Source organism: Streptopelia decaocto, assembly GCF_964273445.1.
Source record: "Streptopelia decaocto genome assembly, chromosome: 11".
Taxonomy (NCBI): domain Eukaryota; kingdom Metazoa; phylum Chordata; class Aves; order Columbiformes; family Columbidae; genus Streptopelia; species Streptopelia decaocto.
Window position 1 is genome coordinate 15,481,062 of NC_138666.1, and position 27,609 is coordinate 15,508,670.

The window sequence follows — 27,609 nt, forward strand, 5'->3', positions numbered from 1 at the left end:
GGCTGGCGGCGGCCCCGCAGGTGTGCGCGGCGGGGCGCGGAGCGGGGCGGCGCTCCCCTCGCCCTCCGGCCCGGCCGCCGCAGCTGCACGGCGGGCCTGTCACGTGGGGCGGCGGCGGCGGAGCGGCGGCGGCGCTGCGGTCTGTCCTCTTCCACCTGCCCCGGAGCGGGCAGCGCGGAGCGGCCATGGGGCTGCGGCGCCAGGCGGCCGCGCCACTCCCGGCCCCCCGGCCTGCGGGGGCACCGCGGGCTGGCCGAGCCGCCGGCTCCCGCGGCTCCGCGTAGAGGCGAGGCGGGCGCGGAGCTTCCCCGGAGCTGCCGTGGTTCCCCCCGCGCTGAAGGGCAGGCGGCGGCGACCCGCCATGGAGAAGGCAGCGGCCGCGGAGCTCCGGCAGGGCGCGCTGGTGCCGCTCACCGCCATCTGCCTGGGTGAGTCCGGCCCGGCCGCTCCCTGCGCGCCGGGGCATGTCCGGGCACGGCGGGGGGGGTGCGGGCACCTGCGGCGGGGCGGCCGGGCCCCCTCGTCCCCTACGGGAAGTTACCGGGGCGGGGGTGCGGGGGAAGGGAGCGGGACGGGACGACGGCACACCGAACCGGCTCGGCGGATCCCCCTCCCGCTCCTCCGTTTCCGAACGGGGCGGGCGTCCCCCAGGGCGCCCTCCCGGGTGGCCGAGCCCGGTCGCTCCCCGGCGGCGGGGAGGCCGAGCGGAGTTGTGCCCACTCCTACGGAAACCAGCATTGTGCCCTTGGCTTTGAAACCGCTGCGGTGACCCCGCAGAGCGTCTGTTGGGGGGGTTGGGCGAAAGAAAAAAAGTTGAGACACCCTCGGTACGTTCTCCGGAGTTGCGACTCTTGCGGTGCGGCAGCGGCTCCCGGGGCCGTTACGAAACCGCCCTGCGCCGGGCGCGCTGCTCGCTCCCGGCACTCCTCCTGAGTGGCAGCGTGGAAAAACGGTGCCCCCCCGTTTCTCTGCCGTATTCTGCTCTCCTCCCTCCCGTCTGCTTGAAGCAATTGCTCTCCGCTCTGCTTCGCAGCAGGTGTTAAGTTATGGCAACGTGATGAAGTGTATTACTGGTTTCCAGTCTGTCAGCCCTTTCTGTCAGGAAAGATGTTTTTTGTTAGGGAGAAGCGTTGATGCCTGTGACTAGAATGAGCGAGTGAAAGGCCCCGCGTATTTAACAGGGGCACGTAGAAATTAGGAGTTATTAAAGCTGACTGCTCCGTTCTGCGTGCTGCCAAGCGATTGTGGTGGAGCAGCCTTGTCAGAGGCGCTCGCTGCACACAGCCGAGCGCTCCCCATGCTCATTTGGTAAACTGTTACAGCTCCTCGAACCCCATGTGCTAGAACCACAGCTATTTGCTAATCAAGTGGGTCAGAGCTCATTTTTAATCATCCCAAATTACAGCGTTCTTTACATAAATGATCAGAAATGGCTATCTGCGGCCAGACTGCTCGTTCTATTTTTTGTAGAAGTTTCTTTTTAACATCAGTGCTTTCCTGGAAGAATGTAGGAAGTTAAAGTTTAAAAGCTGCTCCGCTTACTTTAAATGTATCTATTTTAATTAACGGAAATGCAACGTAAAAAGCTATCTAAGCAACAAAACCGTTTGAACATCCGTTCTATCTAGTACAACTTTTTTTGCGGAGACTTGAGGGGATATGAGAGATGTGCACAGCATAAGGATAATGTCTGCAGCGCAGTTTATTTAAAGTTAGAGGAAGATACAAGTTTCTGCTGTATCTCTGAATTTCTTGGGATTATTTCTGTGGCCTGGTCAGACCTTTGTTAAAGCTTTTGGTATTTAACAGAAATAGCGCAGTTATTATTGAAATGACTAAGATAATAAAATATAATGTAAACTGCAGAGTTTAAGTGAGAACACTTCTTGCGTTTAGCTGTGGGTAATGCCAGGTTGAAAGTTTAGCAGATTCCTGCTTTCCGTGACTGCTAGAATTTCATGGTCTGGCTCTTCAGTTGGAAAGTTTTATTCCTATTCCTTGCACAACTGACAGTAGTAGAAGTTGAGAAACATGAGGGGTGAGGAGCTTGTAGGGTATAAGAACCTGTAAGAATACAGTGCTGCTGCTTTAACTGGTTTTGTGTTTTACTTCCTGCTTGTCTGTTCTTTCCTTTCATCCTTATTTTTGGTTCATGCTTTTTGCCATTCTTTGCTTTTAGTTTTTGTTTTCCCGTAGGCTGTGCATGGTGTTTGGTGTCTGTATCAGCGCGGCCACTGACCATTGCTGTATGTGACCTTGTCTGTAAACTGCAGCTCCAGAGAGTGAAACTGGGTTTGTTGCAATTGTTCTTTCATGAGGCCACTTTGTTTCTCATTCTTGAGAAATTCTGGAGGACACAAAGTTATCGAATAGGAAATAATCAAACCAGCAAAGCTGGTGTCTCTTTCTGTCTGTGGGAAAAGCCTGGTAGCTGTCACTTGGTTTGGAGGTGCCAAGATGTAAATTTCCCTTTTGATCCAAATAACCGCTTTCCCAGCTGAAAACCTCACCCTGAGAATTATTTAGCAATCCAAATAAAGGCACAGTAAGTTTCCTACATGGAGTTCAAGCCAACTGGACCACTTCTGTTTTTTCTGGCTTTCCCATGACTCTGCCCAACCGTTAAGGAAAAGAGCATCTAGAAAACTTTCTAGTGTACCCCATGTCTCTCACCTGTTTTTATTTTGACAAGAGTCAAGAAAACCAGCAGGGAATGGCTGTTCCTTCTTTTGGGCCTCTGACACTTTTGAGAGCTTCAGGAAATGCTGATGTGCTGTGCTCTTGTGGTTTGATTTGACCATCTTGAGTGAGGAAAACAGAAACCGTAAGCTTATTCAGTTGCTGGGGAAAGTACCTGATGTGAAACTTATACTGTTTTAAACAACTGTTCTCGACTACTGACTTAGTGCGAAAGAGTTTGCAACAGTGGACAATAGGAGTTTTGCATTGGCAGAGGTAAAAGGACGTTTTGGAGGGTTGTCTTTCCTAGGTATCTGCCAGGCCTGGCCTGCAAAGCTGCTGGTAACTCTGTCCTTCTGGTGGCAAACTAGGGCTATTTGTTTGGCAGCCCTCAGAAGAAGATGAAGTGGCTCTGGGTGGGCTAATTCCACTCTATCACACCCCTTGTCTTCATGCTGCTTATTTCCATTTAAAGGGCATGGGGCCCCCCATCAGCCATGGGAGGGAACCTCTGCTTGGGAGCTCGTGTTCTGTTATGGCCATTGGGAAGATTTGTTTAGGGAACGTGAAGAAAGGTTGTTGAATGTACAGACCCAGGCGTTTCCACACAGTGCATCTTCAAACAGTCTTTTCAGTTGTGGTGATAATAGTTTTGTGGTGTATATTTATGTACTTTCTTTGGAGCAAACAAAAATATTTTAATTTTCATGAAATTAAATTTGTGACTTAATCACTGGTTAATTTCTTCTTGGTCTTTATGACCGTATTACTATGGTTACAGGAATAGCGGTACTTTAATGCTGTGTGAAAACCGTTGTGTTGCCGTTACTGCTGGTTTGTCACAGAGCAGGAGTTACCGGAGCCGAGCGGTTTCCTGGTGCGGGATGGCAGCGTTACTGACCTATGGAGCAAGCTGTGCTGTGAAACAAAGGAAGTAATTACATGGCACCTTGTTATTATCATATAACAAATGTTACTCTACATTAATTATGTAATAAAATCAGCACTGTTAAGGTCCTTTGAACATTGTGTTAATGCTTATTAACGCAAACCTGCAGCTCAGGCCTGTTTCTTCTCAAGCCACGGCATACATGTGCTGCCATTAGGTTGCCCTCCTTCCCGTGTGTGTTACGGAAAGCTCGATCCACGTAGAAGGAGCGAGCGGTCACTGCCCCTGCCCCTGGAGTCCTCTGCGATGGGTGACACCAGGGGCGGTCGTGGTCTTTTCTGTGGTTTGCAGGGCCTGTAGCGGTCTGTGCGCCCACCGACATCGCTCCCTGCATTTAGCTCTTGGAGCGCTGGCTTCGGGAAGGAGAAGGTCCAAAGTGTGGACATGCAGGTGTTCATCAGGGCAGGGCTGCTGTGATTCCATAGTTCAGACCCACCACTGACAGAAAACTGTGACTGGGGTAGAGCTGGCAAGCTAAGAGATCATTTTTAGCTTTTGTGTTTCCACCCTTTTAGTCCTAGGTAGTTTTTTCCTCTTGTGCTAGTTTAAATTATACCAGGAGGTGGTCAGGGCAGGGGTCATTGGTTTGTGATGTGTTTGGGTGGTGTCTAAGACAATGGGGGGCTGTGCCTGTATGTGGTACTCTGAGACATAAATAGTCGTAATTGTCAGCAACTTCCCAAGTGACTGTTGGGAACAGGGACAGTTTCTATTCCTCTCTTCTCCTATTGTTCATTTTTTAATGATGTTTTTTACTAAATGCTTGCCAACCGGTCGACTACAAAAAGATATTGGACTTAACATACTCAAAATAAAGCCAAAGCCAGTGCTTGGGCCGGGATGTTGTAAATCAAGTTTTGTTAACCTTTTAACCCTTTCTAATTCAACATTTGTCAATTTATTAATAGGTGGTCTTTGTAGATTATAGAATACTGCTAAAATGCAGCAGTTAGCAAAATACACTGTAATCATTAGAGAAGCGCCTTAAACAACATATGGGGAAACTAATATGGAACTATATGTTAGTGCTGATCTGTGGAGCAACAATTACACAGGAGAACTTATTTTTCTGGGCAATAATTACTCTTACCAGCTAACTGTGGTGATGTATACTGTGAGAGAAGACTTCTGAGAAAGAGTATTTGGAAACTAATCCGTCAGTCAGTTGTGTGTTGCCAGCACCGCCTCATCCTGTTTTGATTTTACCAGTGGACCTTTTTGAAAGCTTTGTTGCCTTTGGTTAGTCAAGGTAATAATGTTATATTTAGCGGTTTATTTTCAAGGTGACATTGACCCGAGAGGAACAAACTTTGCTTTATTCAGAATAAATGTATTTAAAGATAATCTCATGAGTATTCTCCAGCATTTAAGCAGGTAAGATGACTGGCTATGATGATGGATGTTTCAGTGTAACTGTTCTTTTGTCTTCCCCAATTAAAAAGAGTCCCGCAGAAGACAATTTAGAATAGGTTGGCCATTGTTTCTTTCGGTAGCATATTTGACAGATGCCAAACTAACCTTGTGTATTGACCTTTTTTATGGCTGCAGTGGAGGCAGACAGTTGATTACTTGACTTGCCTGTGTAGATAAGCAAAGGAGGATCGCAATGCGTTTGTATTAACACCCCTGCGACACCTGGTTACCTACTGACTGCCGCCCTGTGCTGCTGGAACCGCTCTCAACAGTGTTTTTCTGTCTTTACACAGTGAACCTCTTCCTGACCGGTAAAACAGAAAGTGCTGTTACCTCATTAGGTAAGACATTCTTTTCTTACTTGTATTTCCTGTTCTTTTGAGTTGTTACTGCTTCTTCCCTATGCAAAGAGATCTTTTAACAAAACAGTAGGGCCTTTGTTTGAGACAGAGTAACAATGTCATTTTAGGGAGTTCCGGACTTCTCGCTCTTCCTGGGGTTATAGATTCCATCAGTGTCACTGTACTAGGAAAAAATCGCAAGCCTGAGGCTAAGGTCCTAGTATGTGCTGATATGTTCAGGAGAAAACTCCATGTTTAGGAAATGTGCCTGGGAATATCAGGCCAGGGACAGTGGCCTCTTCCCAGGGGAGCTAAAACAAGAATGTTAAAAATGTCTCATGAATGTCAAAGTGGAAATTCAACTAGAATCACAGCACTTACTGTAATTTCCTTCTCTGTAGCGGTACTGTGACTTACTGACGTTACAGGAACATTGCAATCAGCATCCTCACAGTGATAAGGGCCCTCTTGCACCTGTCAATCCACTGTCATGTTGGTAGGTACACTCTATGCCCAAAGGGGTTGCAGCTTAACGTGAAACAGAAGAACCAAGTAAGGGACAGAGGAGGAAAAGAAAGAGGAAAACATGAAGATAATTCTAAGGCAGTGGGTTGGTTAATGTGAGCATTGAAGTTGACGTGAAGGGTTGAGAGAAGGTTTAAATCAGGAAAAGGTAGTAGTTTAATGATGAGGTGACTTCCTTCAATTTAGCTGAGGGAAATTGTGGATGAACCATGTAGGATGTGCTGTTTGCAGCATAGTGTTTTAATTCTTTCATTGGAAAAACTCCAAAATCTCATCTGTGTCCTAGTCTGTTCTGCCTGGACGGTTCTTTGGCTTTTGGTGGAGTTTGCTGTCCGTTGGTATGAGTTTACAAAGTGTAAATTGAGTAATTATACAGTGGCTGGCCTAGACTGGTGATACTGTCTTGGCCTGAAATATATAATGCTTCATCCAGTTGGCTCTGTTGTTTTCTAATGCTGTTCTTTTGTTAGAAGCAGCAAGTTGTAATATTTGGCTTTTATTCTTTCAAGTGTGCTGAAAACCTCAGAGTAGCCTTTGTGTTTTCTTGTCTTGATACTAGTTTTGAGTTACTTTATCTCCTGACAGTGTAACTGGAGTGGGGGAGAAAAATAGTCATAAAAGGTCATTGCAATAACGTGATCCACATGTAGCTTCTTTTAGCTGTGTGGCGGAGGGTAACAGGTTAGGGTGGTGCGGTCGCAGGGCAGGTGACCCTGCTAGAAGTCATCTCACAGGAGACATTCCTTTGGAGGCCTGATAAAAGTTGGGAGGAATGCTTGCTGTCCTGAACATGCTCTGATATGGGAGCAGAAGCCGCCTGCTGAAGACTGACAGAATGAAGAGGAGCCTAAAATCCTTTTCTCTCCCCAGACTTAAGGGATCTGCATTAAGCGATGTGTGCGCCCCCTCCTTGAGGGAGAACTTGGGGAGAGTTTCCTGCTGACCCCAAGACAGCCACTTGAAGAAGGGGATATTGCCAACTGTTTGGTTTTGAGAGAAGGTTCCTTGTGGCAAGTGCAAACCATCCTTTATCCTGGAGCAGATGGTTGGGATGTATCCCCTGGGGCTGGGGCAGACCCCGGGGCGTCACAGGAGAGTGTGAAACTACAGGATTTGTTTTCTGCTGGGTTTGTCTGAAAATTTATTCCTGCACAGCTTAGTGCCCCCAGCGCTGTCCTTTGCTGGAGCTCCATGTCTGTTCTGTTATAGTCACTTTTGCAAAACCAGGAGTAATGTTATTCTTGTAAAGTTTTGGAAACTTTCTTGCAAGTATTTGTGGCATATTTAACTGGCAGGGGGAATCTACTGCTGTTTACAGTAGAAGAAATCCATTTGATTATTACAGAAAGAGCCTCATTAAGATTTATGCCTGTTTGACAGAGAATCTCTGAACTCAAACCTCTTCTGGAATATGTTTAAAGTTGTTTTTTTGGTTTTTGTTTTTTGATCTATAAAAGACTCATTATTGTTTGTCTTCAGAATCTATCCTTTTTTTTTTTTTCTAAAGCACCATCTCAGCAAGATTTTTTGTGGATTGGTTTCCCAACCAGGGATTGGTGTTTTCTTATGTTTTTTCAGTAATCCTAAATATGAAAAACATAAGCCGTTGGGAGCTTTTAGTAAAATGAGTGTTCACTTCTGGGTTTCTGCAGAAATGCTGCAGAAAGAGAGTTACAGAACAATTGTTGAAAAAATGTTGTCCTTGCTATTGTGTGGTGTCGCGGATGATAAGCCCTTCAGAAGCCAAGACTGTACCTTTCTATTTAGAGACTTCCCTTTCCTTTGGATGTTTTGAATTTGAAAAGGCTTTTGTTTGTTTTCCTTAAGTAATCACACTGTCATGCCGACAATGCTGATCCCTGTGCGGATTCCACACCTTCATGGCCAGGAGCTGAGTGGGGAAGTGGGGCCCCTTTACTGACACCGAAACCCCAACAGTATGAAATTGTGCCCTGGTGTGGTTGTGCTGGTTTGTTGCCAGCACTGAAGGCTTTGTCTAGTGCAGGTTTTCCTTTCAGAATTTATATAGGTGAAAGAAAAGCTGCTGAAAGCAGTGATCAGGTACTTCGCCTTGTCTGCCGCTCAGTGGGGAGTGCACAGGGAGTAAAGGGGCAGACGACTGGTTAGGAAGGAGATCTGTTGATATATTGCAAATGCTGTAGTAATGAGCATTGCTGGGAAACGAAAGGCATCAGAAACATAAGGCAATCAAGTGGGCTTTGGGTAAACACAATAACAGTTTTAGGGGGTGGATGGGTGTGTGTCCCTCGTTCACCCCAACACATTTAGGGGACTGTGGATGTATCCTTAAAATAGTGTAATTGCGTTTTGACAATATGAATTCAGATTAGTGGTCCGTTCAAATCTTGCTCTTACAAAGGCTGCTGTTCTTTTCATTTTGAGTTGGGCAAGTCTGAAAGGCTTGTTGTGTGTCAGAGGGATAAAGCTGTGGGCAGGTATTGAGTAACACTGGCCATTGCCAGATGAACTGCCCAAAATGGCACGGAGTGGTAGTGCAGCCCTTACCCTGCTGGTGTCCTTAGATTTTCACAGCTACAATTCTTCTGTTAAAATGGAAAATCTTTTTCTCAGTTCTTCTGTGTCTCACGTTCATAGCAGATGTGCAGTGTTAATATGAAAAAGCATTTCTCACTGAGAACCTGAACTGGCATGTTGCATCTGATCCCCTGCTTGCAAATTAGGAAAATGTACATTATTTGAAAAGGAAAGAAAACGCTGGTGGTGTTGCTTCAGAAGAGCTGAGTTATTTCAAATAACTAGTGCTCAGGATCTTTGTAAATACTTCCTAAAACTGGGGAACAAGTATTTGGGAGAACAAGAGCTCTGCTTAACTGCACTGATGAATGTACGAGTGGAAGAGTCACCAGCATGTCAATGGAAACTAAAATGCACTTTGTATAATTATGATTCTGTTTTCTGTTCTATCGCGTATACTGCGAATAAGGGATATTAATCCAGAACAGTGTTTGGTGCAAGGGGAACAGAAATACTTGCAGAGCTGTTGCTGGAAGCCTCTGTATAGTGCTGTCTGGTGGTGCATTCTGTTTCCTTCCCATTGAGAAGTTTTCGTCATCGGGCAGTTATGAAATGCAGTCTTTCCAGCTCCCTTTATGTGGTTGCTAGCTCTAGGTCCTCTTATGCTGCTGTGATGCGCTGATGCAGTGACACGTGTGTGGACGAGCACATTTAGAGACCTAAACAAACGAGAACTAGAGTTGAAAAGTGCTTCGGATCTTATAGTTGCTTGTATAATTCTGGAATTGCATCTGTGTGTCAGTATTTTGCCAGCATCTAATGTGGAGCCTGTCTGGTTTTAGAAATGCGATAACAAAAATGGTGGTGGTGTTTTGTTTTTTTTTTTTTTGTAACTGCTTTACTGCAAAATATTTGTTTGGAAAATAGGTGTTTTCTTGTATTTATGTAGTCTGTATGCTTTTGTGGCCTTTGAAACTAGTAGGAATTATATGCATACATTTCAATGGAATCACAGTATCACACAGTATCACAGTATGTTTGGGATTGGAAGTGACCTCAAAAGATCATCCAGTCCAATCCCCCTGCTGGAGCAGGAACGCCCAGGTGAGGTCGCACAGGAACATGTCCAGGCGGGTTGGAATGTCTGCAGAGAGGAGACTCCGCAACCTCCCTGGGCAGCCTGGGCCAGTGTCTGTCACCCTTACTGAGAAGAAGTTTTTTCTCAAATTTAAGTGGAACCTCTTGTGTTCCAGCTTGATCCCTTTACCCCTTGTCCTATCATTGTTTGCCACCGAGAAGAGCCTGGCTCCATCCTCATGGCACTCACCCTTTATATATTTATAAACATTAATAAGGTCACCCCTCAGTCTCCTCTTCTCCAAACTAAAGAGCCCCAGCTCCCTCAGCCTTTCTTCATAAGGGAGGTGCTCCACTCCCTTCAGCATCTTTGTTGCCCTGCGCTGGACTCTCTCCAGCAGTTCCCTGTCCTTCTTGAACTGAGGGGCCCAGAACTGGACACAATATTCCAGATGTAGTCTCACCAGGGCGGAGTAGAGGGGAAGGAGAACCTCTCTCGATCTACTGACCACCCCCCTTCTAATACACCCCAGGTACCATTGGCCTTCCTGGCCACAAGGGCCCAGTGCTGGCTCATGGTCATCCTGTTGTCCACCAGGACCCCCAGGTCCCTTTCCCCTACACTGCTCTCTAATATGTAATTTCCCAACCTATACTGGAATGCCCTGCTTGGAGAGTAAAAATAGCGGCTTTTTATATGTTTTGCTTCAGGTAAGTTACTTGCCTCATGCTTTTGCTATTGCTGTGGCTCTCGGTTAAGAAACGCTTCCTGGGAACAAGTGGAACGGTGCCAGGCACAGGTTCGGGGTGGGGACAGGCAGCTCTGCCCGCCGCTGCTTCTTCACCCCGGCCCCCCAGTGCAGCCCAGTCTGATCCCACTGTGAACTGGAAATTATAGATTTATGTGGCTGAACTCCAAGCAATGCTGTAAATCTGTGATTTATAACACAAGTATATTTGGATGCCTATGTGTATGGGGGAATGTGAGGTATTGGCAAGCTTTTTTTCCTTGCCACCTTTTTAAGCTATGAGAAGGTAAGCTGCTGTCAAAAATTGCAATATTCACCTGCAATCCACAAGTCATGCTCTAGATAGTAATTTGTTTTAAAAATAGTTTTAAAATACTTTTGGAGAACGTTCAGAATAGCTATTTCATTACACAGAATTTTCTCTCTTGTAGTCTGCTGAGAGTACATTTTCCCATCAGAACAGCTTTCCCCCTTGTCCTTGGAACATTTAACTTTTATTTTTGAATTACTTTAATTATAAATTATCAGTATTTGATGTAACCTTAACTGGCCTGCTGTTTTCCATAGGAACATCTGAAAGTGCTTTGAAAATATTGAGCTTTATTTAGCCCTGTTTGCTCCTTTCCCTGTCTGGAAATTTTCTCCTATCTTTGGGAAGGAATTTAGAGTACTTAGTAATGTTCAATGAAAACATTTGGCATCGGAATCTATTTAACTTTTTTCTTTTTTTGTAGGGGATCTTTTTTTTAACCATTATAAACTCTTTGTGTCTATTATATGGTTAGGGGAATAAACAACATATCTGGGAAACATGTTACAACAAAATGAGCTTCTAGGAGCTGTACCCAGTTGCTGGGTGAGGTACCCAGGCTTTGGGAAGCTTGTACAAAGGATTTCTGTGTTACATCCTCTTGGCAGATGCACGCAGTAGTATTGATTGTAGGGTTTGGTAGATTCATACAAGGTTATTGATTGATCCTGCATTGAAATGCAGGTTATACTTACCTACACTTAGAGTGGGTGTTTTAATTAAAAAAAAGAGAGCAGGGAAGAAAGCAGTAAGAGGATAAAACTGTTGACTCTCTTGTCTGCAATCCCCAGAAACTGATGAAAGCTCTTGTAGATAATGTGAATTGTTGATGAGGCAAAGCATTAACAATATATTTTCCCCCCTTATCAACAGCTCCTTGCAGTGGAAAACTGGAACAGCACACAGAGAGACGGGGAGTCATCTATAGTCCTTCTTGGCCATTGAACTACCCTCCAGCTGTAAACTGCAGCTGGGACATTCAAGGAGATCGTGGAGACATGATAACGATAAGGTATGGATTGATATTGTGTGGAGATAAAGGATTGCTTTGCTTAAGTGAAACAAAATGTGAGTTTGTATCTGATAGATCAGAGTGAGGCCATTTGTCAGAGCTACCGAGTGGTGGAAGGAAGCTGAAGTTGATTACACTGGAACACGATTGCAGGTTGGGCACCTCTCTCATTTTAGAAGTGTTCTGCTGTGTCTTATTTCTGTAGGCTACTTCTGACATCCATTATCATATATGCAAGTCACTTGTAGTCTATTTATGTATTTACTTTCACAATACCTGTGTGAGTTTCATCCACCTCTGATAGATGAGGAGGTAGAAAACAGTGGTATATTCACTCACATTAAATAGTCCATCTTCTCTTAGTTGCTTAAAAATAGGAATAGGTGAAGGCTATAAAATCTGGAACAGCCTCAGTGGAATACATAAAATTCTGAGAGCAAAACTGGCTTTTTCTGTAATGTCTTGAGATGGTGCTATGTTTAATTGACACTTGAATTTAATCATTGCTTATTGTTGCTTGTTAACCAAAAGACACGTGCTTTTCTGGTTAACATTTATTTCCAACAGAATTACATAATGGTTAGCATTTGTGGCACAATTTCTGCTCATTCTATAAAAATACTATTCGGAAAAGACTGGAATGTATTACAAATGATTTGTTAAGAATGTTAGGCTATGATATCAGCATATTGCAAATGTCCATAATTTCTCTGGGCTAAATGTAGTATCCTTCCCAAACTAAGAATTTCTTATTAAAACAAACAAACAAACCAACCTAGGAAAGGGGTTTTTGTTTGGTTCTTAGTACTGTTGTATTTGACACCATCTGCTCATTCTTTGCTCAGCTGCTTAAAAGGACTGCAAACCTCTTCAACTGCAGATGCTCAGCAATTAAAAACAAATCTGCCACAGATGGAATAATAGAAAGGCTCCACCATCCATAGTTTAAAATAGGAACGACTCATCAGAAATAAGGAAGTAGATACCTGCCAGCATTTGAGATCCATAAATAGAAACACTCTTTTAAACCCCATTAAATTGTATTGGACTTGGGGAATTTGTTTCAAAGCAGAGATTGTTGGAAACTCTGCAGGAGCATACAAATGAGACTCAGGACAATAGTCCTGCAGCTTATGCTGGGAAAACGCCTCAGAGCTCCCAGTTAGAACTGGGCTTTTCTTCTGCAAGTACGAGTGTAACACAGGCTGAAGAAATAAAGGAAAGATGAGGAAACTGGTACTAATGTGTGTATACAGTTTAGATGTGTGCATAGCAATATGATTTGAAAGTTTTCTTCTTAATGGGTTTGCTTTCTGTCACTGCCATATCCTGCCCTGCTATGTACATACAAATACTGGGAGCCGTGTGTTTACATCCTGGGAGTAATATTGTGGTGTTACATTTCTGACTATAAATGTACTTGGAATGACTCACTATGGTGTATGGAATGAAAAATGTTACAGCACTGGAGGATTTCTTTGAAAGGTTGTAGCCCTTGTAATGCCAAGGATGCAAAAGAAGCAGCTGAGTTGCCGAGGCTGGCATGATACAGGCAAACTGGGAAAGAGGGTTCAAATAGAAACATTTTTTCCCCTTGGGTATGCTTCTTGTCCTACCAGTGTGCTGATAAGGCCATAAAAGAGTAGCTTTTAAAATTTTCCTAGGAAAATGAATCACAGGTTTTGTGATAGCGTCTGGATTTTGAAAGGTTTTAAAACCCCCACCTCCTCTGTGTTATGTCACACTGAATGCATCTTCTTTGATCTTGAATTCTCATTGAGAGTAAGACAGCAGCGTTATATAAGTATCACATTTGAGATGCAACAGGAGTCATTAAGGGATAAAATTGCCATTTAAAGTAGTTTTGATTTCTAAAACATTTGCAGTCAGTGGTCATTTTTTGTTAACGTATTGTCCAGCAGCTTTCGATAGAACAGCGCCCAGATCTACATGCGGATGTAAGATGCTGGCTCCTGTGGGCATGTCCTTCAGAAGCTTGGTCTTAATATACCTTTCATGTGTGTGTATTTGTTTTCTTTGTATCCTCACATTTCTGTGCTTATTGCTTACCTTTATAGTTTACTTTCTAGAAGTCCTTGGTGGAGACTTCACAAGAACAGGAAATCCGTGTTCCTTGTGCTTACACCTCTCTGTTAGAATTGTGTTTCAAAACTTCCATGTTTGTGTGTCTGGCGGAATGGTGCTGCTAAGGCCTGGGCACAAGTGTGTAGCTCCTGTTTTCCAGGACTACGTTGTGTCACTTTAGATTCAGGTAATTAGTATGTTAGTTATTGCTTTGGAAACCACTTGATTTTTCCTCCCATTTTCTCTATTTTTGTGCCTGTTTTCACAGAGGACTACATAAAAATCCCGTAGGGTCAGATGAAGATGTCATTTGCAGTAGCTGCCTTTGTACCATCCTTAGAAGGATTTATATATGTATGTTTCCTCATATCTGAGAAAAAGATCAAAATAATTTTTGGTTAGCAGTTGCTTTTATCTGATGGTTGTAATTAACCTGGTGTGGGCAGAGTATAGATGAATTGTGGTTTATGATGTGAGTTTATGGGACTGAGAGCAAAATGTTCTCCATGTTCAGAATTCAAGCCGAGAGTATTGAAAAGTGATCTATTTAGTGATCTCCTCAAGCTGTTTCTTACTAATCGAGGCGAGGGGGGATCTCCTTCTTCGGCTTCCACTTCAGGCACTTGCCTCATTGCTTTGAAAAAAGAAATTTTCAGATACCATCTGAGTTTCAATTTCTGATTAAAACCGAGGCCTGTTCACATAAAGGCCTGCTGGTCTGTAATTGTATGAAGAATTAAAGGGACTGCTTCCTACTCTATTTTTACCAGACTCGCAGTGTTTCAGAACTTGACGTTAATTGGGAAAAACTCATAATAGCCACTTATTTCATTCAGTTGCATGTGCTCAGCTTTTGAAAACACGGCCCGTGTGTCCCTTGCCTAAGGTTGCACAGTGAGCTGGTGCTTGGGAGCTGGGAACAGAATAGAGCTTTCCTCACTTCCAGGCCCTTGTGCTTCAGTGGTTAAGCAGAAGTTTTTAATGAGCCAATTAAGTCATCAGTTGTTCCCGTCTGCGCTTGCTGTGAGAGGTTGGCAAATAGAAGTAACTTCTTTTGCTTAATTGGCTGGTCTGTTTTATTTTGGGACCGTGCTCTACTGATCTACACATAATATTTATTCTCCGATTTTTTAATGAGTTTAAAGGGCCAAATTAGACATCATTTAAAAAATATTTACTAATTACATCTGCTTGGCCTCAAAGAGTTTACCCTTTTTTTGCTCGTTTTTGCGATCATCCCATGTTTGTCCTATTCTCGTTATTAAGAATGCTTTTTTTTTTTGCTTTACTCCGTAGTTGTTCGTGCTTAAATTACAAAGATGGTTGTAGGGAATTCCCTACATTATTTATGGAAGTACTACTTTTTTTTTCCCTAGCTGCTTCTCCTTCTTTCAGTGCAGATGGTGAAAAGCTTAGCTCTGCTAACCATTAGTTTTGCAGGCAGCACATTTTTTTCATCTTTTCAGAGTGTAAATGAATATTTATGATAAGCTGGTTTAATGAAGTTCTTTCCAGCAACATAAAAAATACTTGACAGTTAATAGGAAAATATCATTGTAGGCTATTGTTGCTTCACTTGAGTAATTTTACAGGGAAGATCTGATACGTGGCTGATCCTGTAATGTTCTGTAAGCTCCTGGAGTCCTGCTCAGTATTGGAGGTAACCTTGTTTCAGTATCATACTGTTGAAAGAAAAATCAGACGGTTTTACCTGTTTCTGCAGACTTCTGTGAGATTTAGTGTTGTGTTTGTCAGTTCGCATCAAGTTGTTCCAAGCCCCTCAGGCTTTGAATGCTCCCAGTGTTTAATACACTATTCTTATATTTTTCTAAAGGAATTAGCTGCCGAAGAGGCATTCCAGAAACAAGTTAACTGGACTTAGTGCTTTCAAACAGCATATTTCAGAAGCAACAAAACCTGCTAAATTGGTCCAGTAATTTAGATCTTTCACATGAGTCTCCTCATCTATTCCTGTGTTGTGCTGGAGATCACAGGTAACTGAGAACAGCCCAAGGGGCAAAGCATTTCAAAGGATGTTGTGTGTGTTCGCGGTGCGTTCTGTACTTTAATATTGCAGTCCTAAGCGCTTGAAATACCACTGTTTGAGTCCTGCAGCACCGTGCCCCAGTGCTGCTCCTCTCCCTGCCCTCCCGGCTCGCACTGTGGGCTCTGGTCATGGAGAGGAAGAGGAGCCCGGAGGAAAGCCGGTTCTGCTTCTCTTCATCTCGGAGCGCTGAGGTGCCGCAGCAAGAGAAGCTGGTGGGTGGAGGGGTTGTCAGCATCACGTGGAGCAGCCGTGGTGTGATGGAGAAGGCTGCGGTTGAGGGGTGCAAGGGCTGGGGTTCAGTGCGCTGTGCGCGGTCGGATGGACCCCTGGGTCCACATCCTGCTCCTTCAGACGTGTGCACTGCTGGACAGGGTTGGCAGCTGAACCGACCCTTCTGTTGCTTTTCTCCCAAACCCTCTGCTGCCCTCCCCAAGATGTTTAAAAATACCACGGTACTGACTGGTGCTGCCTGAGATATGGGTGATATTATCCATTGGTACTCTCTGTACGACTTGATTCTGTTTCTTCTTTTAATCACAGAAAATAATGTGCGCTTTGGATATAAAGGGCCTGAGACCTCCCTCAAGAACTGTAACTACAGACTTTTAATTCAGTACTTTTCCAAGACTGTAAGATGTTTTTACAGCCCTACAAGCAGTAGGGGCACGAGACTTTGTCCCTTATTTCCAGTGCATGCCCTCAATCATTCAACCATTGGGCTAATCCTTTTGACAGAAAAATTTGCATTCCAGTTGGAAAAGGTTCAATAGAATAAGTAGATGTCCCCATGCTCTATTTTGTGGGTAGCAGGATTAAATTATTCTTCAGAAGACTGTAACAACAGCAGCGCTAGATCTAATTACAGATGATGAACGAAGTGAAGTAGCAGAGGTTGAACACACTATTCAGGACTCTTAGGTAAAATAAATCACTGGGCTATTTAATGTCAGATTAATATGGCAGAAATGTCTTACACAAAACCTTGTTTCAAATGGATTATAAAGTGAAAACCAATTGTACATATTCATACATGCACACATATGTATGCATGTTGTTTAGAATTTTTTTACAAAGGAGTGTGTTTTTGTGGTGGGGTTGTTTGATGGCTCATTCAAATATACCCTGCTTTTGGTCTTGAGTAAAAATCACCATCAGTTGAAATGGGACAAAATTTGCTTTGATTGGAGACAATATAACTTAAAAGGATGCTGGAGTGGAGCGACAATGCCTTAATCAAAGCAAAATCTGCTCAAAATATGTCTGTTGATTAGTTTGCATGAGGTAGAACATAATTGCTTTGACTTACCTTTTGCCCTAAGAAGAAGAGATTTTATAACTGCTGTGGTATCTATTATATGTAAAACTTTGCATCAAAACTAGAACATCTGTATTTCAGAGAAATGGTGTTTATTCAGTGATGTTTGAAACTCCTAGGGGGACTTTTTTGAATACCAAGGCATGTGTTTCAGTAGCTGGTGCGTCCCTGAGAGGCATCGTGTTTTCAGGGGGGCCGCTGAAGATGATACTTCCTTGCCAGTCTGTTCTGCAAAGGAGTTTGTAACAGGGCATGTGTGTAGCTGACTTCCCTGTATTCCTGCTTTGTGTGAATCTTAAAAGGGTTACATTTTTTTAATTTTTGATTTTTTTTTTTTTTAAGAAAGAAATGCATTTTAATGTGAGGTGCAGACAGCTTATTATATAGGCAAATTCTCCCCTGGGTGCGTGCAGTCTGTGTTGTGTAACTCACTATGGGTGAGTTATTTACCCGATGGACAGTAGTAGGGGGAAATTGAGTGGCTGTGGGACCCGGTGGGAGTGATGGGAGATGAGCAGGATAGGAGAATAAATTCTGTAGCTCTTTACGTTGCTCCTGGTACATCCAAAATAACTATAGAAGCAAGAGATGAAAATGTTTAGTAAATGATCTTGTGTTGCAAAAGCAGAAGTTTTCTAGTCATTCCACCCCTGCCTAGTTCTGAATTTCTATTTCTTGATTTAGTGACTTTTTCCTTTTCTTAAAAGTTGTTGTTGGGCAGATTGGTATTTCTAATACCTATCCAAAAAGTCTTTATGACAAGAAAACCCTACGGGCAATCCTCCAAGTAGACGATAGAAAGCCATGTTGATGTCTGGTCCCAAAATGAGTTACAGAGAGAAAAACCAATGTGGTATTTCAGTAATGCTGCCTCACATCTCTTGCAACAGACTTGATGTGGGTGCCTGTAGTTTCTCTGGTGCTTTGTGTAATTCCTTTTCATGCTGTAGTGCCTGTTCATACACTTTCTTGGTCATTAAAAAGTTTCTTGCAGAACACCTGGGACAGAAACGCTTTAGTTTACCTTTGCATGGCTGAATACTTCAATCCTTTCATTCTGACTGCACAGTCATCTAAAACTTCCTTGCAAAATATGCTGATTTCAGAAGCTGGATAGGATTGCTTCTAGCAAAGAAATACGTGCTGTGGGAATATTTCTTCCCAGCTGGGAAGACACATAGAGCATGGTGGGAGGAGAGTTAGAAAAGAAGGAGGATGTATTTCTGGGCAGATTGTCCTTGCCTGCACATATGTTGCTGGACATCTCTTAATTTCCATTTTAATTTAACACTTTCAGTGATATCTACTCATTTTTTTGCTGATTTTTGGGTTTTTTTTAGAGTCATTAATCGCTGATATGTTTGGCAGAACCTAAAGGTGCGTGTTGGCTGGGTCTCCTGCTTAAATGAATAAGCTAGTTTATGTACTTGCCGTTCTTTCCCTTTCACCTCCAAAAGACGAGATCTGGCAGGAATTGACAGCGTTTTGTAAATACACAGTAGTATCAGAAAATTATCTTTCCATTTATCTTTTCCAAACTATTAATCCTTTATGTTTGTGGAAAGCCCTTTGTGGAAGGAGGTCTGTATTTCATAGCACCTTTTCAGTCTTTCTGAAACTTCTGTCTAGGTATTTCCAAGGAGTATGCACAAACTTCTACCAAGTTAATTTTGTGTAGCTGAGTTATATGAAGGAGGACTGCAATTAATTTCTAAGTGTTCTGAACAGCGTGCCCTTTCCCAACGAGTGTGCTTCTCGGTGCAATGATATTGTCATTGCAGATCACTGGGTGCAAATGTAATCTGTTTCATCAGACACCGAATATGCTGTATGATTCCTGAGCTACAGGTCAGGGAGTATTATCTGCTTGTCTTCAGTGTTCTGCAAACAACTGGAGCACCTCTTTGCTCTTGGTAAGCTGCTGTCGAATCATCGCTGGGCTTGGGGCAGCGGCAGGATGGAGGTTTGTCTGGAAAATGTTATAAGCTTATTTGCATTCCCAGAAAGGGAATATTTTAGTCTTTGAATTAAAAAGTAATAGTGTTAGACTTTAGGTTCCATTTCCACTCCTTGCAGTCCTATTCTGTTCTTGCTCTCTTCCTGCCCATCCATAGCTTGAAGACTTGATTTTTGTCTCTCGTATTTATCCCTTTAGGGTTCTTTGTACGGCTCCCTATTATTCTTTTTCCAATACAGTAGTGTCCCTCTCACCTCATAGTTTCATAGCTTTTAAGGTTAGAAAAAACTGCTGAAATTAATCTACCTTCTGTATTATGTATTCTGGAATTTTCTGTATTTTAGGAACCAGTTTTGCTTGAGTAAAAGAAGAATCATCCTTTCAGCTTTTGGAGCTACTTGGCATGCTGTTTGTACCTATAAGATGGGTACTTTTCCAAACTGCGGGAATTTGAGTGCTCTGTTTATATGTGCTCAAGATACTGTAGGTGTTTCATTATCTTTGAATGTGATCTCTTTATGTCAGCACTGCTTGGTGCAGAAAGCCAGCCGTCGCAGTCTGGTTTTTTCTCTCTTTGGCTTTGTTTCAGGTACGTCTCCTCTTTTTAACTTGTGGTTTCTTTTGTTCCTAACAGTTTTAAGAACTTTGATTTGGAAGACTCTCATAAGTGTGCAGTAGACTGGTTGATGATTGGCCCGTCTTCCAAGAGGGAGGAGTACAAAGTGTGTGGATCTTCCATACCTCCGTCTTTCATCTCTGCAAGGGAGCACGTTTGGATATTTTTTCACTCAGATGCATCAAGCTCAGGACAGGCTCAGGGATTTCGCCTTTCTTATATTAGAGGTAAAATCTCGCAGTTTTGTTGGTTTCATTTGTACTCTCTCTGGCAAAACTTGAAGGCAGTAGGATTTTGTGTGGACAGGAGTCTTGGGCCCGTCTTGATGAGCTGTTAGGATGTTAACCACTGATATTATTTCCACTTGGCTTTTTAACAGTATTCATGAGGTGCACTGGCCTGATCAAGTGACTTGTGACATACAGGGTAGTAGATGTTAAAAATTAACATCAGGTGGTTCCAAAAGTTTTCATACCGACTTTTTTCTCCTTACCCTCTTTCACAGGAAAGATAGGTCAGGCTGTATGCCAGTCAGATGAATTCCGTTGTGCAAATGGCAAGTGTATTCCCAGTACTTGGAAGTGTAATTACATGGATGAGTGTGGTGATAACTCAGACGAGAGAAACTGCACTGTCCCTCCAACAGAGCCTCCATCCAGTATCTGTCCCTCAGGAATGTTCCAGTGCAGCGCAGCCCACTCCACCAAGTGCTTGATGAACGAGCTGAGATGTAATTCAGTTAAGGACTGCAGTGATGGTTCGGATGAAGATAATTGCCCTGATCTTTCCTGTGGCAAAAGGCTGGGTAATTTTTATGGATCTTTTGCTTCCCCAGACTTGTTCCGTGCTGATCACAGCAGATCAGACCTTCGCTGCACATGGTACGTGGACACCCAAGATAATCGACATGTTCTGTTGCAGCTTGATTTGCAGTTAGGCTACAACGACTATGTAAAGGTGTACGATGGCATCGGAGAGAGAGGTGATAAATTAATGCAAACATTTTCATACCACAACAATAGGCATTCGGTGAGCGTGGAGTCGTCAAAGGGCCAGCTCACTGTCTCATATCATGCGCGTTCCAAGAGCACTGGCCATGGGTTTAATGCAACCTACCAGGTGAAAGGCTATTGCCTTCCTTGGGAACACCCTTGTGGAAGCGATGAGGAGTGTTTCACAGATAAGCAGCATTGTGATGGCTGGTGGCACTGTCCAAATGGCAAGGATGAGGAGAACTGTCCTGCTTGCCAGAAGAACGAATATCCATGTGAAGGAAACAGTGGGCTTTGTTACTCAATACTAGACCGCTGTAATAACCAAAAGAACTGCCCAGATGGCTCGGATGAAAAAAACTGCTTCACTTGCCAGCCAGGAAACTTCCATTGTGGTACAAATCTGTGCATCTTTGAGACTTGGCGCTGTGATGGCCAAGAAGACTGCCAGGATGGAAGCGATGAACACAACTGCCTGGTGATCGTTCCCAGGAAGGTCATCACAGCTGCTCTGATTGGCAGTCTTGTGTGCGGCTTGCTGCTGGTGATAGCGCTGGGCTGTGCATTTAAATTATATTCTCTGAGGACCAGGGAATACAGGTGAGCATCTTGCTTTTGTAATGCTTTTGTAGCTGTGAAGTTTTTTTCCTTTTTGTTTAGAGAAAAAATAGTCGATTTGTTAACCAGGGAATGTGCAAAATACTGTGAAATCAATCCAAGGAATTAATGACAATTAAGTAGCAATGACAGCATTAGGCTTAGAGAAGAGTAGGTACAATTTTTGGAAGCAGTGAGGGGCATGTCAGGTCTTCCGTGATCTGTGAGAAATACACATTTATTGTGCAGCCTGACAGAACCTGTATCTAACTTGAATCAAAACTGTTTTGAGCAGTTTCCTCTCCCTCCTCCTCCTCCTGCAACAAAGCCCTTGCACTGCCTAAAACTGAATGTGCAACTGTTATGGTGAAGGCTTTGTTGAATTTGAACAGAATAACTCTCCCTCTCCCCTCCTCAAATACTCTAGTTCTCAGTTCTACTAAAGGCAATGTCCTGCGTTGGTGAGGCAGGAGTTCTCATGGGTGTGAGCTGTGCCTCTTTCCCTGGGTTCCATATGCCTTGCTGTATGGATAGCATGTGTTTTTCCGTGTTTTGGGTGTTTGTGCCAGCCTGGTTCTGCCCTTTGGGAGAGAGTTGTAAGGGACTTTGAGATCCTGTCTCTTGTCACATGCACCAGCTCCATGCCGTGCTGCTGACACCATTTGTGTTTTCAGCACAGTGTGCTTTACATTCTCTCCTTATCAAATCAATCAAAGGAGCTGCAAACCAGCTGCTGTGCTGTGTTGGGAGCCTCGGTGCCTTGGTTCTGGCAGGCCAGCCAACGCTCTCTGCAGCTACAAGCTGCCCCTGTTGTGTGGTTGTTTTCAGTTCTCAGTGTTGTCTTTTCCAAAAATAACCTTAGGGCCCTTGCTGAACAAACTTGAAAAACCTTCAGTTGCCACAGAGTCCAACCTGGGACTGCACCAGAGAGTTTGCTGCTTTGAATCACTGGTGCTTATACCCTCTACTCTTATTCCTTTTGTCAATTTTAGTAAGATTTTCAGGGAGCCTAGTTGAAAGTTTGCATTTTTACTGCTAGTGGGAGGTTGTCTGTGCTGCTTTTATACATTAATGTGAGGGAGGCAGGACAAACTTCCATGTTTTCCCTCTGGTTCTGTTTCCAGAGCATTTGAGACCCAGATGACGCGGCTGGAGGCAGAGTTTGTGCGGCGGGAGGCTCCACCGTCCTACGGGCAGCTGATTGCACAAGGACTTATCCCCCCGGTTGAAGATTTCCCTGTGTACAATGCATCACAAGTACGGAGACACGAGTGCTGATGAGCCTATCAGCAGCCAAACTACTATAAATTAGATAGAATAAGTCTGGAACTCTATTCTTTGAGCAGCTGTGCTAATGGTACAGAAGTAATATAAAAATGTGTATGTTTTATGTGGAGCTGAAGAACCACAGTTATCCATCTTGGTGCTTTGGGTAGTTTTGAACACATTAAATGTGTTTGCTAGAGAACCGCAGTGAGATAAGCACATACTGTTTTGCTGTACATCAAGATAAAATGAACAGAGAGAAAGGTCAGAAAGTAAATAGAAAAAAGGCTTTTCAAGCTGAAGCTGTAAATGTACCTGAAGCGATAAGTAAGGTCTTTAGTAGTATTTTTGGGAAATTCTGGGATCATTTTTCATTTACAAATACATTACACTGGGAAGCCATTAAGTCATTCTTCTGTTTCACTGTTGAGTTCTCAACAATCTCCTGTGCCCTGTCAAAAGTACCCAACTGTGATAACAGTTCCCAGTGTTGTAAAGCTCTTGTAGTTTGTTACTCAAGTGGAGAAGTAGTTTGCCTTGGCCTTTCTTCTCTGCTGTCATCAGCTTTTGCTGTTGCTGATGATAGAGGACTCAGTGGTCTGCACCCTGGTTCTTTAGTAGTGATCTGATTGTGTGAGTTGGAGCATCTTCCTGGGTAGACAAGCAGAGCTTAAACTCATAAAGGAAACATTTTAGGAGAGAGTCTTTTGGTACAGGCAGAGCTGTCTTTGGTATTTTAAAATAGTTAATTAGAAAATACGTGTTTGACAAGGAAGTGAGGGATCAAGTCTGAGAATTCTGGTAAGGTGGCGATATTGGTGGAAAGAACAGGGTTTAGGAGAAGCCTTTTGAGTATGCGAGAAATCATAGTTTGTTACATCTGTATTACAGGCTTCTGTGCTGCAGAACATTCGAACAGCCATGAGGAGGCAGATGAGGCGACATTCATCAAGACGGAGCTCGTCTCGGCGGCGCTTGGGCAGGCTCTGGAACAGACTCTTCCACAGGCCTCGGGTGAGAGGACAGATCCCGCTCCTGACGCCCGCTCGCACTTCACAGACTACACTGGGTGATGGAATCATCAACCATGCTGATGGGACTACTCGGAGTCCTCCGCCTTCTCCTGAAGGACCTAGTTTAGAGGCAGGTTCCCATGGCCAAGCCAGGGGCCTACAAGAACCTGGGTGTAGCAGCTTGCAGCCAGAGACTGAAATCACAGAGCTATCACCTTCAAATGTCTTACCGAATACTTGCACAGCTGCACATGCGGAGCTCGAGGCCGGACACACTGATAAACCTTTAGGTGCTGAGACCTCTGGCAGTGAGCCTAAGCAGTCCAGTAATGTGGATTCAGGAAAGACTTTCAGAGATCCTTTGTCTGAAAGTGCTACAGAAACAATCCATGGAGGGTCAGCACCCAGGAGAACTGTCCCAGAGGGCAGTACTTTAAGTAGAAGTCATCCGCTGAGTGAAGAGCCATGTAGGTTACCCTTAAAAAAATGGGAGTCTGCTTATCCAGACAGCCCTGTGAATGTTCATATCCAAATGGATGGACAAAACCGATGTTGCCCTAACTCATACCGGGAGGAGCCTTTGGGTGTTCATGCAGCTTGTTGCCATTCCGTGGAAGTGCCAATGTTAGAGTCCTCTACTCCCCTCTCTGAAATCAGTACCAGTGATGATGAATCTTTACTTGTTTGCTAATAAAAATTTTTGGTTTGGCCCTGTAAATTTTGTAACTTCATTGTTTATAGGACAGTGCACTTCGATGATAGGTGGTGTGCCTGTGCTCTCGACTTTGGCTCTTCAAACCAGTGTGCTTTAATCCCCTGGGGAGTACAGCACAAGACTAAATGGGACAAGTTTTTGTCTTCCTTGTTATTCCTGAAACTCCAGTGGGGCAGAAGTAGGCCAGTATGCAATGTCAGGGGCTAGGAGAGGGCAGTTTGGAAGCATCTCCATCCTCTGGTATTTCCTCTGTGCATTTATTCACTCTGCATTCAGGGAATTGGTGTTTCTTTTATTTTCAAGTGGTCTTACTGAAACTAGAGAGAACTCTGTTGAGAGCTGGGGCAGGCACCAGTCATTGCAACCATGAGTACTAAAGTAGAAATAACATTTTTGTCTTTTGAGGCATCATAATTTAATTAAAATTCAATAATTTCAATCACAAATACTTAAAAGGAAATAAAATCCTTTCTAGCTTCCTCTTCATAGAAATTGTTCGCTTCCTTTGCTTCCTTCAGAAATGTTTTGACGGCCATGTGTACCTTGAGGTATCCACTAAAACCAAAGCTGCTGTGTAGAATACCCAGAGTGACACCAGGTGTCCTGTTTGCTGCAGCTTTGTAATCAGAGATGAGCAGTGTTGAGGATAAGCAGCGTGCATTGAACCCCACATGCAGCAATATTTCTTGTTTGTGTGGTCATATGTTACACTCTTTTCACAGTGATGTTTTGAAGGTTGAAGAACTGTTTGCTTTCTCCCTACCATTCTTTTGCCCTCCTCCCTTCTGCTTTCAGGGAGTTTTATGATCCTACTCCTTTGGCTGTGCCCTGATGGGTACTGAGGCTTCACAGCTCCCCTTGGCTGCAGTAGGAAACACTGAGCACTTGGTGACTGTCAGGATCAGACTTCTATTTGATTTTGAAATAAAATCTGCTTCATGTTTGCTTGTAAATCTGCTACCTAGGTGCTGACGTAGAAATCTTTTAAATTTTCTTTATTTTTAGAGATTTTGTTTGCTTTTTTTTTTTAAGAACTGAAATAGATAAGTGCCATTTTCAAAGCCGGCACTGTGTGGATTGTACAACCCTAAATGTAAACTGATGCCTTTTTGTTTTTTAGAGTGTAATTAACAGCAAGCAAGTTATTTACCTGGAGGAAGGTGACATCGCTTAACCAGGGGTGACCTGGTGCAGAATGCCAGAGCGTCGCGGTGCGATGGCTCGGCCCTGCCACAGTGGCCGGGCTGTTGGCCAGGCTCCCCCATGCTCTAACAAGAGCTCTGCTTCAGTTCCTCTCTGATGCAGTGACAAACTAAAACTTTTTACATAGGAATGAACAAGGAAGTTCATCCTGCTGCTCTTTAAACACCTGAGTGCTCTGAAGCCTGTTTTTTGCTGTAGGATTTCAAGTTGCCCAAAGGTATTAACTGAATTTGTAAAATCGAGGTGGGTCTGGGCTCTGCTGTCCACTGGACCCTTCTGGCTGCAAAGGCAACAGGCTTTCACAGCCAACACTTCAGTTTACATCAGAGTGTCAAAGACTTTTTTTGTTGAAATGGGCTGTGTTTTGCCCTGGATATTTTACTGGGACTCTCTTTGGGGCAGTGCCTTAAAAAGAACAAGGAACGGGACTTCGGCTTTACTGAAATGTAATGTGGAATAATTAAATTGAAGTGATATTTTTTTTGTCCTCTTCAAATTGATTTCATACTGTGCATTCCAGTATGCATGTAGTTTTGAAAGAGATCTTGCTTTCATAGCATCCGTACACATTTTAGGTACATTCCACCTTTGCAAGGCTGCATACCGTAGTCATGACACTGCCAGGGTTGTTGTTTGCATCTAAGGCTACAGGTTTTAGGGTCCTTTTTGGAGGGTCTAAAGGTAATTTTAAAGAGAATTGTATGTCTAAAGTAGTTAATTATAATTGGGAAGAAGACTATATTTCAAGGTTAATATTGTGCAGATATAAAGGACCTTAGAAATAAGTCCATATTTCATTCTGTCACAGAAGAGTGTTACTATAATAATGTTGATCATACTATGCCTTAAACTATCACCACTGTAAGGCTCTTAAAGTTGAAATACACATGCTTCAGAATACTGCTCTATTTTGGGAACAACTCTGAACAACAGCTAACACTGTATTTTATTTTAAGATGTGTAGCTTCACATCTTGTCTTACATATATCATATATATTTTGTGTACTGATCTGTTCAGTAATTCAGTGGAAATTTCATTGAGAAGTTTTTGGTGGTTTTTTGGGTTTTTTTAGACACTTTAAAAAATCCAGGTTAATGAAAATGTGATGTTTGAAGTGTACAGAAACATTCACAGCCCTCACTGCTGGAATTTGTAGCCTTACAGTGAGGCTGATGCTCTTTGTAAGCACCTAAGTTTTGATTTCTGCAAGACAGGATTCTCTCCCGGCTTCCCCAGCTCATTCCTTGGAGGGAAGAGGCACAAATGTACCATCAATTTTGCAGAAGAAATCTCAGTGTCTGCGCTGTGAGCACAAACAGGTGTGTTGCGGTGTCCTGGAATGTCAATACCAGAAGAAACCACAAGGTCTGCCCTGGTGCGTGGCCGCCCGGCCCCCAGCTCCTGTCAGCATTTAGCGGCGAATCAACCATCCTCCAAGACACCCGAGTTCTGGTCATGTAAGGCTCCTTGTGTTCAGAGCTTCCTAACATTTGGAAAAAACAAAAAAGGTGAAAAACTGCCACTATGCCAGACATGTGAACAGGAAGAGCTCATTGTTACATGTCTTTGCCCAGTGGAAAACACCACACTCTGATGACTATACAACCTAACGTTAGTCAGCTAATAAACTTGTTAGAATTTTTATTATTTTAATAATGCTTTTCTGCACTCTTTAAAGATTTTTGTAGACAGAAGGGAAACCAAGTATTTCAGATAGTTTTGTGGGTTTTGGTGGTGGTGGCTTTTTGTCGTTATTGTTGGGTTGGTTGGTTTGTTTTTAAGATACAAAGCTCCACTGCACAAGCAGCCAAAAAGAATCCTAAAAAAATCTCTGAATAGCGAAGAACACCTGTGCTGGTTTAAGAATGATGGAAACTGATAGGCAGCATTAAGGGGAAGGACCCCATTATGTTTTCTCTTACTGCTATTAAAACACGAGGAATATTTCTGTTTGCAATTCTGGCACCTTCCGGCTTGTGTATCCCTCTGTAATATCCCTTAAATGTACTTGTTTTCTTTTTCTGTTCTCTGCTTTTTTTTTTTTTTTAATTTTTATGTTGTATATATTTATTTAGGTATAACATTTTACCGTAACGTATGTACAGGTATATGGTTCAGGTACGGCATCATTGTTGCCGGTGCCTGCTGGTTTCTGGACAGTGATACTAAGCAAGTAAGATGCTGGGCATCGTCATACTTTGCTCGTGCTTTGGATCTCTTCATTTTTAATAAAACTTCATGTGCCCGGAGA

General features: G+C 43.4%; 1 protein-coding gene across 2 annotated transcripts; it reads left to right on the top strand.

The window, feature by feature from the left end:
• On the top strand, nt 1–27,609 carry LRP3 (LDL receptor related protein 3). Of its 2 annotated transcripts, XM_082062589.1 has the most exons (8): nt 286–428; nt 3,461–3,613; nt 5,335–5,382; nt 11,413–11,551; nt 19,590–19,798; nt 20,077–21,163; nt 22,285–22,417; nt 23,318–27,609. In XM_082062589.1, coding segments are annotated over exons 2-8 (2,430 nt in total). In that variant the 5' UTR covers nt 286–428; nt 3,461–3,612; the 3' UTR covers nt 24,131–27,609. The 2 variants fall into 2 exon arrangements, with proteins under 2 accessions (XP_081918714.1, XP_081918715.1); XM_082062588.1 differs by lacking the exon at nt 3,461–3,613 and having other exon boundaries at nt 1–428.